This window comes from Gymnodraco acuticeps, unplaced genomic scaffold (genome assembly GCF_902827175.1).
Source record: "Gymnodraco acuticeps unplaced genomic scaffold, fGymAcu1.1, whole genome shotgun sequence".
NCBI lineage: Eukaryota > Metazoa > Chordata > Actinopteri > Perciformes > Bathydraconidae > Gymnodraco > Gymnodraco acuticeps.
Genome location: NW_022990838.1, coordinates 822,174 through 836,382, shown reverse-complemented (window position 1 = coordinate 836,382; position 14,209 = coordinate 822,174). Strand labels below are relative to the sequence as shown.

Here is a 14,209-nt window from a genome sequence, read left to right as displayed (position 1 = left end):
ATTTCCTTATCTGAGTCAGCTGAGCCGTATCTGGCTGTGCAACACTCAGTGTCACATACTGTATGCATAAGTATTATTTTAAGCAACACATTAAGTTGACGAAACACTCGAGTCAAATGTAATTAAAGTCAGATCCACTCGTGTCTTGGACGGGGGTGATATCATAAACCTGTTAATGTACGCATTCAAACGCTTTTTCTTTTACCAGCTGTATTCACCTTGCAGGTGCAGCTCTGTGGCTTTTATCCTGGATAAAGTGGTTAAGTCATGGATGTTTAAAGTTTAACTTCTTCATATTTGTCTAACATTATAGACTTTTCATTCAGGAAGTATGACGCTGCGCTGTCAGTACGCTTCTCCATGTTTGTGATTGGTCGAATGCTCCAGATACCACCCCTTTCATGTGAACGCGCACCTAACTAGATAGGACACGGCTGGCTTGAGCGAACGAGTTGATAGCCAGCGTTGTAGGACAGTTTAGCGAGAGCGGCTTCGTTTTGGATTAAGTCAACCGGATAACTCAAAACATATCCAGGATAGGTTGAACTAGATTCGTAGTATACCCCCCTGGTTAGGTTGCAGGCTAAGAGCTCAACTCAGTGAAAGCACTGCCTGCTGACCAATCAGAGCTCAGTGTGCGGAGTTTAAAGCGATCAAGTCATATTACAGGAGAAAGGAAATACAGAAAAGCTGCCGTTGTAGGAAAGACGGCCAGCAAAAATCACCGACTGTGTGAACGTGAACATTAATAGAATATCACCTCCCATCTTCAGAGCAATCTGACTATTATAACATTAGCGTTAAGAAAGCTTACTTAAATATCTGCCACAACATAAGTAACCGGATCAGAGTAACATTAAGTAGGCCTACAGTCCGCGGCATATCACTTCATAATGTATCATATATTTTCTTATCTGAGTCAGCTGAGCCGTATCTGGCCGTGCAACACTCACAGTGTCACATATGTATGCAGAAGTATTATTTTAAGAAACACATTAAGTTGACGAAACACTCGAGTCAAATGTAATCAAAGTCAAATCGTGTCTTAGACGGGGCAGTGATATCATAAACCTGTTAATGTACGCATTCAAACACTTGTTCTGTTCCCAGCTGTATTCACCTTGCAGGTGCAGCTCTGTGGCTTTTATCCTGGATAAAGTGTTTAAGTCATGGATGTTTAAAGTTTAACTTCTTCATATGTCTAATATTATAGACTTTTCATTCAGGAAGTATGACGCTGCGCTGTCAGTACGCTTCTCCATGTTTGTGATTGGTCGAATGCTCCAAATACCACCCCTTTCATGTGAACGCGCACCTAACTAGATAGGACACGGCTGGCTTGAGCGATCCACTTGATAACCCGCGTCGTAGGACCGTTTAGCGAGAGCGTGTATGTTTTGGATTAGGCCAACCGGCTAACTCAAACATATCCAGGTTAGGTTGAACCAGCTTCGTAGTACAGGCCTCAGAGATCACTCACCAAAAGCCTCCATGATGGGGTTAGAGTCCAGCACCCTCCTCTCTATCCTCTCCACGGTGTCCTGACTGTTCACCACAGAGGAGGCGGCAGCCACAGTGGCATAATATTTCATCAGGCAACGAGACGTCCATGTCTATAAAGAAACAAATCACAGATCCACTTAGGGTGCATTCACACCTAATAGTCCGCTCTCTGGTGTGCACCAGACCACAGTTTGTTACATTGTTTCATTTTTCAGAAGGTTCGGTTTGCGTTCACACGGGCAAAACTCAAACGGACTATAGACTTTAAACACAAGTCATGTGCACGGAAATGCTGTTCAACCATTGGTCAGACATTAAGGGGGTAAAAACGCAAATCCCGGCAATTTCTACCGGAGCCTCCGCCATGGAGCATCGGCACTTTCGGCAGGTTATTCTCATGCTGCTGTTAATCTGGAGATCAACAGACACTAGCGGCCCGCGCATATGATTATATAAATCAGACAACGTCCGTTAAAAAACATTATAGCACATATAATGAGAGACGTTCTGCAGTAAGGATGGGCGTTTCACCGACGACAGGTGTTCTTACCGACACATGCATTTCCAAACATTTGGTCTACCTATGTTGCAAATGTATTATCTTTTCAATTTACACACGGCATCTATGGCACGTCTGTCCGTCCTGGGAGAGGGATCCCTCCTCTGTTGCTCTCCCTGAGGTTTCTCCCATGTTCCCTTTAAACTGTGGGTTTTCTTCGGAAGTTTTTCCTTGTACGATGTGAGGGTCTAAGGACAGAGGGTGTCGTATTGTCATACTGATATTCTGTACAAACTGTGAAGTCCACTGAGACAAATGTATTGGGCTATATAAATAAACATTCATTCATTACTTTTATGTAGGCCTAGTTGACGGACAATTTTTACTTAACTAAACAACCGCGGATGTCTTGAAAGAGTCTTGCGCTAAAGATTTTGAAGATATCCGCGTTCTTGTGACACGTAAATACTACGCTTCCTATGTTTTGGTGCGGATAGCGTTCACACCAGCAATGAACCGCTCCAGAGTTCACTAGCAAGCACTCCGAGACCACCTATTTTAGCGGACCAGAGTCCGGTTGTTTAGTTCACTTAAGAGGTCTCAGATTGTGTTCACACCGACCCAAATGAACCGCACCAAGCGGCTAAACGCACCAGGGTTCGATTCAACCGGACTATACAAGGCAGGTGTAAACGCACCCTTAGATTGTTTCTACTGATACTTTGATTCAACTTACTGCCATCACTTCGGATGAAGGCTTCTGCTAGTAATTATTTTCTTTCAATTAATCACTAGACTAGTTCAAATGTCCATCGCTTGTTCCAATGGACCACTGTGTCATCTTCAAATTGTTTGTTGACAAACATAGCCTTCATTTCACTGATTGCTGTTCAAGGACATACATCTACATTTTAGATTTACAAGGCAAGGCAAGTTTATTTATATAGCACCTTTCAACACAAGGCAATTCAAAGTGCTTTACAAAAATGAAAGACATTAAGAAAATGGCATTTAAAATCAGTCATTAAAAAGAAAAGCTAATAAAATAAACATTAAAAGAAAAAGTACATGGATCAAAGTTACAGTGCAGTCTAAGATATGAATAGTTCAATTAAAAGCAGCGACAAAAAGAAAAGTCTTCAGCCTGGATTTAAAAGTAGTCAGAGTTGTAGCGGACCTGCAGGTTTCTGGGAGTTTGTTCCAGATATTTGGAGCATAATAACTGAACGCTGCTTTACCATGTTTAGTTCTGACTCTGGGGACAGAAAGCTGACCAGTCCCTGAAGACCTGAGAGATCTGGATGGTTCATAATTTAGCAGGAGGTCAGAAATGTATTTTGGGCCTAAACCATTCAGTGCTTTATAAACCAGCAGCAGTATTTTGAAATCTATTCTTTGACACACAGGAAGCCAGTGTAAAGACTTCAGAACAGGAGTGATGTGATCCACTTTCTTAGTGTTAGTGAGGACTCGAGCAGCGGCGTTCTGAAAGATTTGTTTCCAATGTCCCAACTAATATTTAATCAGTAAATGGGAAAAATAATGAAAAATTGTCATTAGATGTTACATATTTGTTCATGCTTTGGAATTATTATTGTTATAAATGTATCCAAAACCTTGAGCAGAAAGGTGTTTTTTTTTAAAACAGGAAACTGTGAGAGAAAAGAGATTCTCACATTTCAGACGCTTTAGCTAGCAACACTTCTGTTTATTGAAAACAACCAATCACTAGGGGTGTTGTAAAGGTAACACATCACTCCTGTGGAGCATTGTGTGAATTCAGAGCAGTAACTGGTTTGACACTCATTTACTTTGATAGATTTCAATTAGATCAGATGAACACATCCAAAATGCCTTTACAGTCTTCTACAGGGCAAAAAACAACAAATAAGAAGAATGCATTTTTCTTTGCAGATAGATATACTGTGATTATTTTCAAAGCATGACTAAATCAAATAATTATTGAAACCAGCTTAGTCTACAATCTTTGAACTGGCCAATGACCAATCTGTGGAACTGTAAGTAAAAGAAACTCTGAAAGTTTGAACCCCTGATTGATGTTATAGGTCAGGGGTAGCCAACACGGTGCCCGCGGGCACTTAGTCGCCCTCAGGGGCAACGTGAGTCGCCCGCCGGGCATGTTCTAACAATAGCTCGCCAAGCAAATACAAAATGTATAAAATACACAAAACAAAAAAGGAAATGTAATTAAAAGAATCTACCCTATGCATAAACAAAACCTAAATCATCTACTTACTACAACTCTATATCTATCTAACACCCCTCCGCCCCCACAATGAATATCGACCAATCACGTTCTTGCTTGATTTGCGGGACCAGCGTTGCAGTCGGGAAGAAAAGCAATTGTGGAGCGGCAGCTCACCGCTTCATAAGGAGTGTGACCGTGATTTTCCTTCTGGCAGAATCGACACAACACATCAGCCCCATTGAACAGCCTAGTCGTGCCAGCCTACATGTATACAGCACATGAGGGGCAGAGCTTTACTCTGTGTGTGTTGCAACTTGCATATTTATTTATTGCACTTGACGCATGGCGTAATTTCCACTGGGGACAGGGGAGACATGTCCCCCCACTTTTAAAAATCCTGTTTGTGTCCCCTCACTTTACAAATATGTTTATTATTATTTTTTTAACGCAAGCCGTCATCGCCACAGAGGAGCACACAGCCTCTGTGAGCGAGCGAGACAGAGGGAGAGAGTGAGAGAGCACACCTGTATCTATTTAATATAGATAAAGTAAGAAATCATTTCAATGTGTACTATAAGACAGTAAAAAGGGGAGTGATTAGTAAATATGCATAAATGAAAAGATAGAATGCTAACTAGGTAACATAAGATAAGAATAAACAAGTTTCAATGAATTGTTATTGGTTGTGATCATATTCTAAAGATGTTTGGATTATTGAAAAGTATACAGCTCCCTTTCATCTGAGTGTTGAGAGCTGTATCCATACATTCGGTTTGTGCTCAAAGTGCACCAGATTGATGCATTTCACTTCTACATTTAAAAAAAACTCTTCCCGGGGGTGCATGCCCTCGGACCCCCTAGAGGATGTGAGGCCCACCCCCCAAATAAAGCAGGTTAAAATTAGGGGTGCACCGAATGGGAAATTCTTGGCCGAAACCGATACCGAAAATAGTAAACAGTTGGCCGAAAACCGAATGCCGAAAATGATTAATAGAAATATATATATATATAATGTATACATCTTTTACCAATGTTGTTCAGCTACCTGATTATGGAAATAGACATGATTATGGCAAAACTTAACTTAAATAATAATCACTATTATGGGTCCATAAAACATTTATTCAGCACTTTTGAATGCATACAGTACATTTATATATGTCATGTATTATTGCTAAAAAACATGATATCGCAGTCTTAGTGTCGCCAACTCGTTTCTATTATGCAAAGACAACAAATGCGTCTATGATGTATTTTCGATCAGACGAGATCTCTCTCCCCCGTCTGTGTGCGAGGGGGCGGGGCAGTTTACACACACGCAGCTGCTACATGCAGCGGAGCACACTGCGGAGATGGCGGAGAGAACGCGCTCCGAGGTGTGGTTAAACTTTACCCGTCTCGATGTGGAGAATACTTGTTACCATAAGTGCAATAAGAGTTTAGCATGTAAGCACGAGCAATTTGTCTAAACATTTAGCAAAAGTGCACCGCATGCAGACGGAGGAATGTACCGGGTTCGACCGTCTTTCTAGCAGCCCTGTAGCCCCATCCACGAGTAACGTTTCCACGTCAGGTGTTATGTATGCTAGCAGCTACACGGAGTTAACTACATGATACAAACATGGGTTAATGATTAGAGGAAACTGAGTTATTTAGTTTGTTAAAATTTCAGCTATTCTGTTTACAGTCTGTCATCAGATTATTTAATACGATTTGTTAAAGGCTCAGGGCAATCTCATGACAAAGGTCAATGTTCCCCCCCACTGTGAGCCAGCCGCGAGCATGGTCGCCGCGTCTTTATTACGTCATCACAACAACACGTTAGGTTACCAACGTAAGCCTGTTCTGACATTCGGTGATATTTTTTCGGTGCTAAAACCCTTTCGGCCGAAAGGGCCTTTTAACCATTTTCGGACGATAATTTTCGGTGGCCGAATATTCGGTGCATCCCTAATTAAAATTATTAAATTGAACACATTTTCTTTGAGTAAACACTGAAAACGGGTCCCACAGACCCAAACAGCACACAAAGGTTAAAGGTAAGCATATAATAATGTTAAAATGTGATAAATATATACACTGCAAAAAACAAAAAAAAGAGGAGTAAAAGTAGCTCACGACTTGTTTTATTTTTTGAAAGTAGCCCTCATCCTAAAAAAGGTTGGTGACCCCTGCTATAGGTTGTGTTGATTCTTGAAGCTTAACAAACTGAGTTGGTTTACCTTTCCTGCACCGCTCTCTCCGCTGACCACCAAGGACTGGTTCACCGGCTCCAGCTGGTTCTGCACGTTCCTGTAGGCTTCTTCTGCCACTATAAAGATATGTGGTTTGAACTCCTGTTGGCATAACACATTTCAAAATATTAAAGCGATGTTCATTATGTTATCACGTGGTGAAACTCGACCAAGTTGGTAGACATCAGACACAAGGATGAGTTATTGCTTATTTCTGACACGTTTGGGACGATTTAATCCTGAAAGTCCAGGAAACGGCCTTTGGAAAAAAACAAACTCTTACAACGCACCTATCGCAGCCCCACCCTCACACGATTGCTTGTACTACCATCTAAACGTATATAAGAAAACAGCACACATTAACAACAGCTTGATTAGGCTTGAGAGAACACTTCTGCAGTCATTCAAGATTCAAGATCATCAATTGACCAACAGAATATTTTTTAAATGGTTGGTGATAAGGAAGAAATAGCCATCTCATGTTATTTCTGCTAGGCCACTTTATGATCTGAGTTAGAGAGTCTCTGCTCTTTAAAGGCAGGTTACCAAACCATGACATTGAGGAGAAGGACAGAATTGACTCAATAAAAGCACAATAAAAACCGATCCTCATGGTTTTGTAGGACAGTTTCCTAAGACAATAGAAACGCTGGTGACCCCTTTTGCACACATCTTCACAATTTGCTTCAGAGCTCCATTTTCTGTCAATAATTGTCCTGAGATGTTTGTATGAATGCACAAATTCCACTTTGTGATTGGCGATGGATAAGACGTCATGTATGTGGGGTCTGAAGGGACAGCTGTTAATACCTGTGGCTGAGGAGCGCAGTGATACTCCTTCATCACATCCAGGGTGTACAGGTCTGGGATTGGCTGGAAGGGGTTCAGGGCCACTAAGGTGCAGCCAGCATGGGTGTAGAACACCTTCACCCTGTACCTGGCCTGGAGGCATTTCAGCACTACCAGTGAAAATAGTAAATATCATTAGGCATTAACAGGGAGAAAAGACAAGCAAATATTTTACAAATGATACTATACAGGAAAAAAACAATACCAGAGAAGAAATCAGCATTAAAATAGCAAACACATGTTAGTCTTTTATTAAATGTCTTTAAAAATATAAAAGAACCAGATCCATATAACAGATGCAGCATAATAAGTCTAAGTGGTTTAAAGGTTCCCTCTCATTGTCTACACTGCAGCAGTTTGGTGGCATAGCCGTCAGTCATCCATTTAACTTTTTTATCATCGCTGCAGATTTCATCTTAACCTGGTTAAACAATATGCAGCAAATGCAATCCAAGGTGACATGAGCTGGAAAACATTGGGTCGTACTGGCTACAGTTTGTAAATAAAGAACAAAGGGTGAGGCAACATATCCACGACTCACTGACATGATATGGTAGGGATGTCAAGATGTATGCCTTCAAAATAAATGGAAGTGGTACCTTTATGAACAAATATAACTATAAATCTATAACAGGTACAAATACATCAAGCCCAATAATACATCATGACAGTGATTTAAGGACACAAAGTCAAAGAGACATTATAGCCTCAGAACTACCTGTTGTAGGGGTCACTGGGTTGACTTTGGTGAGGTCGTCATAAGTGTGGAGTTGGTCTTCATCAATGAGGAAGGCTTGAATTTCTCCCTCCAGTGAATCATTAAGGGATGGGTGTGGAGAATGGACTTTCCGGACAAATCCTTTCACCTATGTGAAGGAGGAAACATGGGACATTGTGTTTAAAATGGGACCGAACAACACGCAAGGGTAGTATTGTCAAAGTTACCAAAAACAATCTTATTTTATGGCTCAAAATGTCAATATTCTGTTAATCTAAAAATCAGTGAAACGCTCCTGAGCTATGAAGTGCTTAAAATATTCCAACTCAACAATTATGTGTTCAAGTTTTTATTTTTGTGTTTGAGAGAGCTCTCAATGTCAACAATCATACAGATTACAATTGTCATTTAAGAATGTAATTCTTACATCACATGCTATATCCATTGGCACCATGGTTGACTTTAGAGGCCTCCAACAGCCCATAGTCTTAGTCAGGTAATTGCTAACATGCATTTGTTCAGGACCATTTTGGTCCATGCGTCATGTGTAATTCTCTCAGTCACAATCACTTCAGACTGACAAATGGTAGTCTGCTTTATCCTGCAGAGGTCACATGGCCTAGACCTGCAGCCCAACTGCCAGCTTTGACAGGTGCTTTGTGCGGACTCATTTAATCAATAAAAGTTCACCTACATCCCTTCACCCTATAAGGCCATTTTAAACCATGTGTCATGGTAATGATCTTAATGTTATGATTTATAACATTATTGCAGTAAATTGAGTAAACTGCTTTCATAGCTTCTCATACCAACTCCAGTCACAATTCTGGCAATATAGTGAATGTTGTTGTATTAAAGCTTCTTGCAAGCAGGCTCCTTCTTCAATATTCAGACATTATTTAAATGTGAGCCACCAAACGTTACGGCAACTCATGCTGTACTTTCAAACGTTTCCCACAACAATCAAACAGTCTGTATTTGTGAGTGTTAATGTATATGGTAACCTTTAATCAAGCAATGTAGAAATACGTTGGCAAATTATGACACTGGATTTGGTGCATTGGGAACTATTTTCATCCGGCGCATTAAACGTTATTTTACAGAGTTGTTATTCGGTCTCACTCTCATATACAGTTTATAGTCTCGCGTTGACGAAAATGTATACTTATCGTTTGAATACGAAACAGCCAATCCAAGGTGAGAACCAGGTACACATTGATAAAGGTAAGCAACTCAAGGTCAATGTACCATGTTAACTTATTGTTAACTTCAACACTTTTAATAAGGGAAAACAGCAAAACAGCAAATGTAGTAGACATGTTAGCTGGGTCTTTCCCTGACTTACCGTCGTCCCCCCTCCATTGCTGTGTCCTCCTTCTCTAACGTTAGTTCGTTTGTCCGCAGAAGTCATTTAATTGACGGTACCGTTACCTTCGTGTTCGTTTTAAGAGTCAGCCTAATACCTTGATAGGGACTTCGCCTATATTTTAAACAAGCCAAGGTGTGGTTATTCTACACTACAGTCTCGAGGCTTAATTTTTTCCATTACTGTCAGAAATTCCTAGAGGAGAACTTCCCGTGTCTGCTGCCTGTCCGACTGCTTTCCTACTCCTGAAGCCCACACTTATTCCCGCCCTCCCATGATGCTTCAGGGACCCAGATGAACATTACACCGGTATTTTTCTATAATTACACTTACTTATATATTTTATGTCTGAGACATAGATGCATATTGAATGCAGACTTAAAATCAGGAGGTTTTGTTTTTCTATTTCTATTTTTACTTATCCAAAAGTCTAGTCTTCATTTATCGGTTGCCTGATGTAGACACTGAAACAGAGCTATTTGACCTTCGTATTCACGATATAGTTTTAGTAAGATAAGTAAAATAGCCTACTATTTAGACACACAGGACCTGTTGAGGTTGGAAGTTTCCATAAATCCGAGTTGTCCTGAATGCGTCACGGGGTTGAATCCGGAAGCATAGTGACTCTGAACCGCTTTGAATTTGCATCACTGCAGCGAAATCCTGGTGGGTTAGGCTCGGGACCTCAAGCTACTGCAAACAGGTATGCTGTGAAACAGGTTTTTGTGAAGCTGAATTTCCGAAGCCTGACAGTAAAATCCGTGGTAAGTACTGATCACTAGACAGAAAACGACCTTGTATTGCGTCGTAGTTGGCTCTAGCTATATCAGATAACTGAATGAGAATGTAATAATGAGTCGTAGTGAGTGACACTAGTAAAATACCATATTAAAATGTGAAAACTAGTGCAGTTGAAAGTCAAATGTGTATGGTTACGCCAACAAACAAAGGCTGCTTGAGCTGAAAATATTAAATCAAGTGTATAATGCAGGGGTGGCCAACCAGTCAGAGGTTAAGAGCCACATTTTTTCTATGTTACTGCAAAGAGCCACATCAAACACATAGTCACTGATACCGCTTGTTTCCGTTTTTTTGTTTTCTGGAGACAAGATTTCAACCACGTCACTGATGCATCTTTGTGGCATTGGGATATATATTTTTTAAATCCTCTGGAGCAGAGAGAGGAGCTGTGGATTATTGTTATTGATTAATGCATCAGTGTTTCTTAGGGTCAAAAACACTAAACTCACAACTTAAAATGAAAGCGTTTAGTTTATTTAATAAAAGAGCACATGTTCAATGTGAAAAGTGACAGTAGTTATAGATTATTTGCAATTTGGTGCTATATATATATTTAAAAAAAAAATTATATATATTTTTTAAACACCTTGAATTTCAAGGGGGGGGGCGGGCTCCGTTGGCGGGGCGCAGCGCCCCTCCAAAACAATGGTAGGGGAAAATCAAATAGTGTTTAATCAACGATAGGTTTCCCCCCCCTCAAAGGTGATTGGTTCATTGCATCACAGGTATTATTTTGATTGGCTCTTGGGCCACATCAAAATTAGACGCGCTGTCATCCTCTCATACTGACACCTGACACCACACATACACACCGGGAGCTGGGACGAAAGTAACACGGGACGAAAGTAACGGAGCGATTTTATCCGAGCCCAAACAACTTTGACCGGCCAAATTATGTTAATACTTAACAGACCTACTAAATATCAGGTTTAACTGTCAGGAGTAGCTAGTGTTGTCACGATACCAACATTTTGGTTTCGATACCAAGTCAAGAATTGCGATTCAGATTCTTTTTTGATACTTTTCTTAAAAAAAGGGAAACAGTCTTAAATGTAATTATTGTGGTTTATTTCACACCAGAACCATAACACCAACTTTTAAACAATGAGAACAATAAATAAAATAAATGACAAGATTTCCTATTAAATAAAATTAATTAATGAATACATTTCTCACAGACAGGCCTCGTGGTGTCCGTAGGCTTGCCCTCACTGTCAGAGATATAGCTCAAATACTTCCAAATTTCGCTTCTGGCGTCTTTTTTGTCAACAAGCCGAGGCGCAGCGGCAGTTGCACTCCCACTTGCAGCCATGCTTCTCGTTTTCTCACATACTCTGGCAGCTAGCGCGTGCACGAGAGAGGGGAGGCACTTGAGCGTGCTTGAGAGGGGAGGGACTGCAGGCACGGCTGCAGTGCAGGGAGTGGAAGCAGAGCGCTGAACACACACGGCTCTTATTAAAACGGCGCTTTCTCACCGGAGTACTTTCCCCCGTCATTCTTAAAGTACCGATACTAATGAAACGGAGGAATCGTAACGTTTTTTAACGGCAGGGTATCGCGGTACCTTTCAAGTATCGGTACACCGTGCAACACTAGTCAGGAGTCAGTGTCTCTCCCCCAAACTCACACATATACAATTCGATATGAACTGAAGAGCCGCATGAAACTAGGCAAAGAGCCGCATGCGGCTCGAGAGCCGCGGGTTGGCCACCCCTGGTATAATGCAATGAGGGGAGACTTTTTTAACCTCTGAATCAGAAAGGTCTAAACACGGACCCTGTATGCTGTCACAGAGTCCTAAATGTTTTTATATGTCTCCAAATGTGTTTCTCTGATTTAAGTTCAAATAAATCATTTTATTGTTTTCAGGCCATGTCTCAGAAGGACCTGAAGGAAGCGTTTATCAGTAACCTCAATGGGACCAGTCTGCAGGAGGTGGCCCTGGGCTCTTTTCTGGCCCCACTATGTCTCATTAACAGAGGACTGATTTTGACTATCTACTATCAGGCCAAAAAGACTCTTCCTCTGCCACTTCCATTGATTTCTCACCTGATTCTAGACTTCTGTTTACTTATCCTTCCCCTCGTCCTGTCGTGCACCGTGCTGAGCAGCGTTCTCCACCAGGTCATCTTGGGCCTTACCGTTGTTTCAGCCTTTGTATTATGGTACATCCACCATGTCAGTATTCAATCTGCTCAGAGAACTGTCAGCACATTCCTCAAGAGCCACGTTCAATTCAAACAGGTTCCCTTTGTGACCATCTTTCGAGTGTTTGTGAATGTGAAAACAGCCATCAGCATTCTTGCCGTAGACTTCAGTGTCTTTCCAAGGCGATATGCTAAAGCTGAAACCTATGGGACAGGTGTTATGGACTTTGGTGTTGGAGCGTATGTCTTTGCAAATGCCCTTGTGTGTCCAGAGGCACGGGGGAAGAACATCTCAGGATCCAAGATGAATCACATCGCTAAGCAGCTCATGTCTGTGTGGCCCCTGGTTGTGCTTGGCATGGGAAGGCTTCTGAGCCTCAAGATGTCCGGCTACCAGGAGCATGTGACAGAATATGGCGTTCACTGGAACTTTTTCTTCACACTAGCTATTGTCAGAGTTGTGGCTTCTGTGCTTTTGGCCATTTTACCAGTCAATAAATCATGGCTCGTTGCCCTTCTGATCAGCGGATGTTATCAATTCACTCTGGAGACATCTAGCCTAAAGGCTTTCATTATCCACAACAATGACAGAGAAAAGGACTTTCTCCATGCTAACAAGGAGGGCATATTCTCTGTCCTGGGTTACGTAGCCATCTATATGGCAGGGGTTCAGGTTGGACTCTATGTAATGCAACCCAGATCCAATGTTAGACAGTGGCTCCAAACCATTTTTAACCTGTTCTTGGGAAGTGTGGTCCTGTACACTGCTTTGTACGCATGTCTGACATTCGTTGAGCCAGTGTCTCGCCGCCTAGCTAATCTACCTTTCTTCCTGTGGAGTGTGGCTCAGTCTTTGTTTTTTATGTCCTGTCTTGGTACAGCTGATATGGTTTTACTGCTTTCCAAAAGATCATCAGGCTGTCACTTGATGCCCACATCATGGAATTTGTATAAAAAACAATCAGACTCTGATAAAAAGACGGACGAGATAGAAAGACACTGTATTGTTCAAGCCGTCAGCAGGAATCAGCTGTTATTTTTCTTGCTCGCAAATGTCATGACAGGCTTAACCAACTACATAGTGGACACACTCAGTTGCAGTAGCTCATTTTCAGTGTGTGTGTTGCTTTCTTACATGTTCGTTAATTGCTCTGTAATACAGGTTTTACATTTCTTTGGAATAACTTTGAAATTCTGGTAAAATTGCATTCATCAAACATGGTTCATTTGTGTAAGGTTTTTTTTTCTTCTGGGGGTTGAGTGGCAGACTTGGACATTTAAAAACGCTGAAGACATAGATGTTATGTTACGAAAAGACGTGGAACCCCTTCTACAAGTATATACGGGAGCTGGACATGCCGGATGTCTCTGTACAATAGGGTGGTGGACCTGCGGTGTTAGACTGTGATTAGCGGGCGGCTGACTGACCAACAAGTGCTGTGTTTTTATTTTATTTGATATACTTGGTCTTTTTGTTCCATTTATACACATTATTTGATCTCTAAATTGCATTATGGTATTAATAATGGACTTAGACTCAGAGCCTTTAGATTCTGACTTTGTTTTTTGTTGTCCTGTCGCAGTCCATTTTTTGTTTTGTTTTATTCATTTATTTTTTGTTTTGTCTCTGTTTTTTATCCTGTCGGACTCAAATCACACTGTTGTCATCCTAACTTGTTTGCCAACTGCTATTGTGTTGTCTGTCTGGCTGTTTGTTGATAAAAAACTAAAAAGTTTAAATGTTACAAAAAGACATTTTCTGTGATATCGAACATATAACTGTACATTATGTTTATTTATGGAAGTAAATGTATGTCTTAATAAAATGTTGTCTCAAAATAAGTGAGGCCTTGGAAAACAAAATATAAAAATCCAAAAGTTTT

At 41.0% G+C, this 14,209-nt stretch overlaps 2 protein-coding genes across 6 annotated transcripts in view; one reads left to right on the top strand and one right to left on the bottom strand.

Annotated features, from left to right (window-relative positions):
- LOC117557290 (unconventional myosin-XIX) overlaps positions 1-9,978 on the bottom strand; it is a 23,870-nt gene extending 13,892 nt beyond the window's left edge. The window contains exons 1-5 of one of the 4 annotated variants that reach the window (XM_034233075.1): positions 9,358-9,978; positions 8,013-8,160; positions 7,256-7,404; positions 6,434-6,547; positions 1,481-1,613 (exon numbers count right to left, since the gene is read on the bottom strand). In XM_034233075.1, the coding sequence (XP_034088966.1) occupies positions 1,481-1,613; positions 6,434-6,547; positions 7,256-7,404; positions 8,013-8,160; positions 9,358-9,423 (610 nt within the window). In that variant the 5' untranslated portion in view covers positions 9,424-9,978. Of the gene's footprint in view, positions 1-1,480; positions 1,614-6,433; positions 6,548-7,255; positions 7,405-8,012; positions 8,162-9,357 lie in introns of all 4 variants that reach the window. The other 3 variants (XM_034233076.1, XM_034233077.1, XM_034233078.1) reach the window with 3 other exon arrangements.
- pigw (phosphatidylinositol glycan anchor biosynthesis, class W) lies at positions 9,144-14,209 on the top strand. Of its 2 annotated transcripts, none has more exons than XM_034233080.1 (2): positions 9,144-9,236; positions 12,049-14,209. In XM_034233080.1, exon 2 carries the CDS (start codon positions 12,052-12,054, stop codon positions 13,525-13,527), a length of 1,476 nt encoding a protein of 491 aa, XP_034088971.1. In that variant the 5' UTR covers positions 9,144-9,236; positions 12,049-12,051; the 3' UTR covers positions 13,528-14,209. The 2 variants fall into 2 exon arrangements, with proteins under 2 accessions (XP_034088971.1, XP_034088970.1); XM_034233079.1 differs by lacking the exon at positions 9,144-9,236 and adding an exon at positions 9,380-10,142.

Excerpts from the sequence above, each read along its gene's own strand:
- pigw (XM_034233079.1), top strand. The coding sequence starts at position 9,969 with ATGCGTCACGGGGTTGAATCCGGAAGCATAGTGACTCTGAACCGCTTT. Across the intron at positions 10,143-12,048 it reads GCCTGACAGTAAAATCCGTG|GCCATGTCTCAGAAGGACCT; the intron begins GTAAGTACTGAT and ends TATTGTTTTCAG.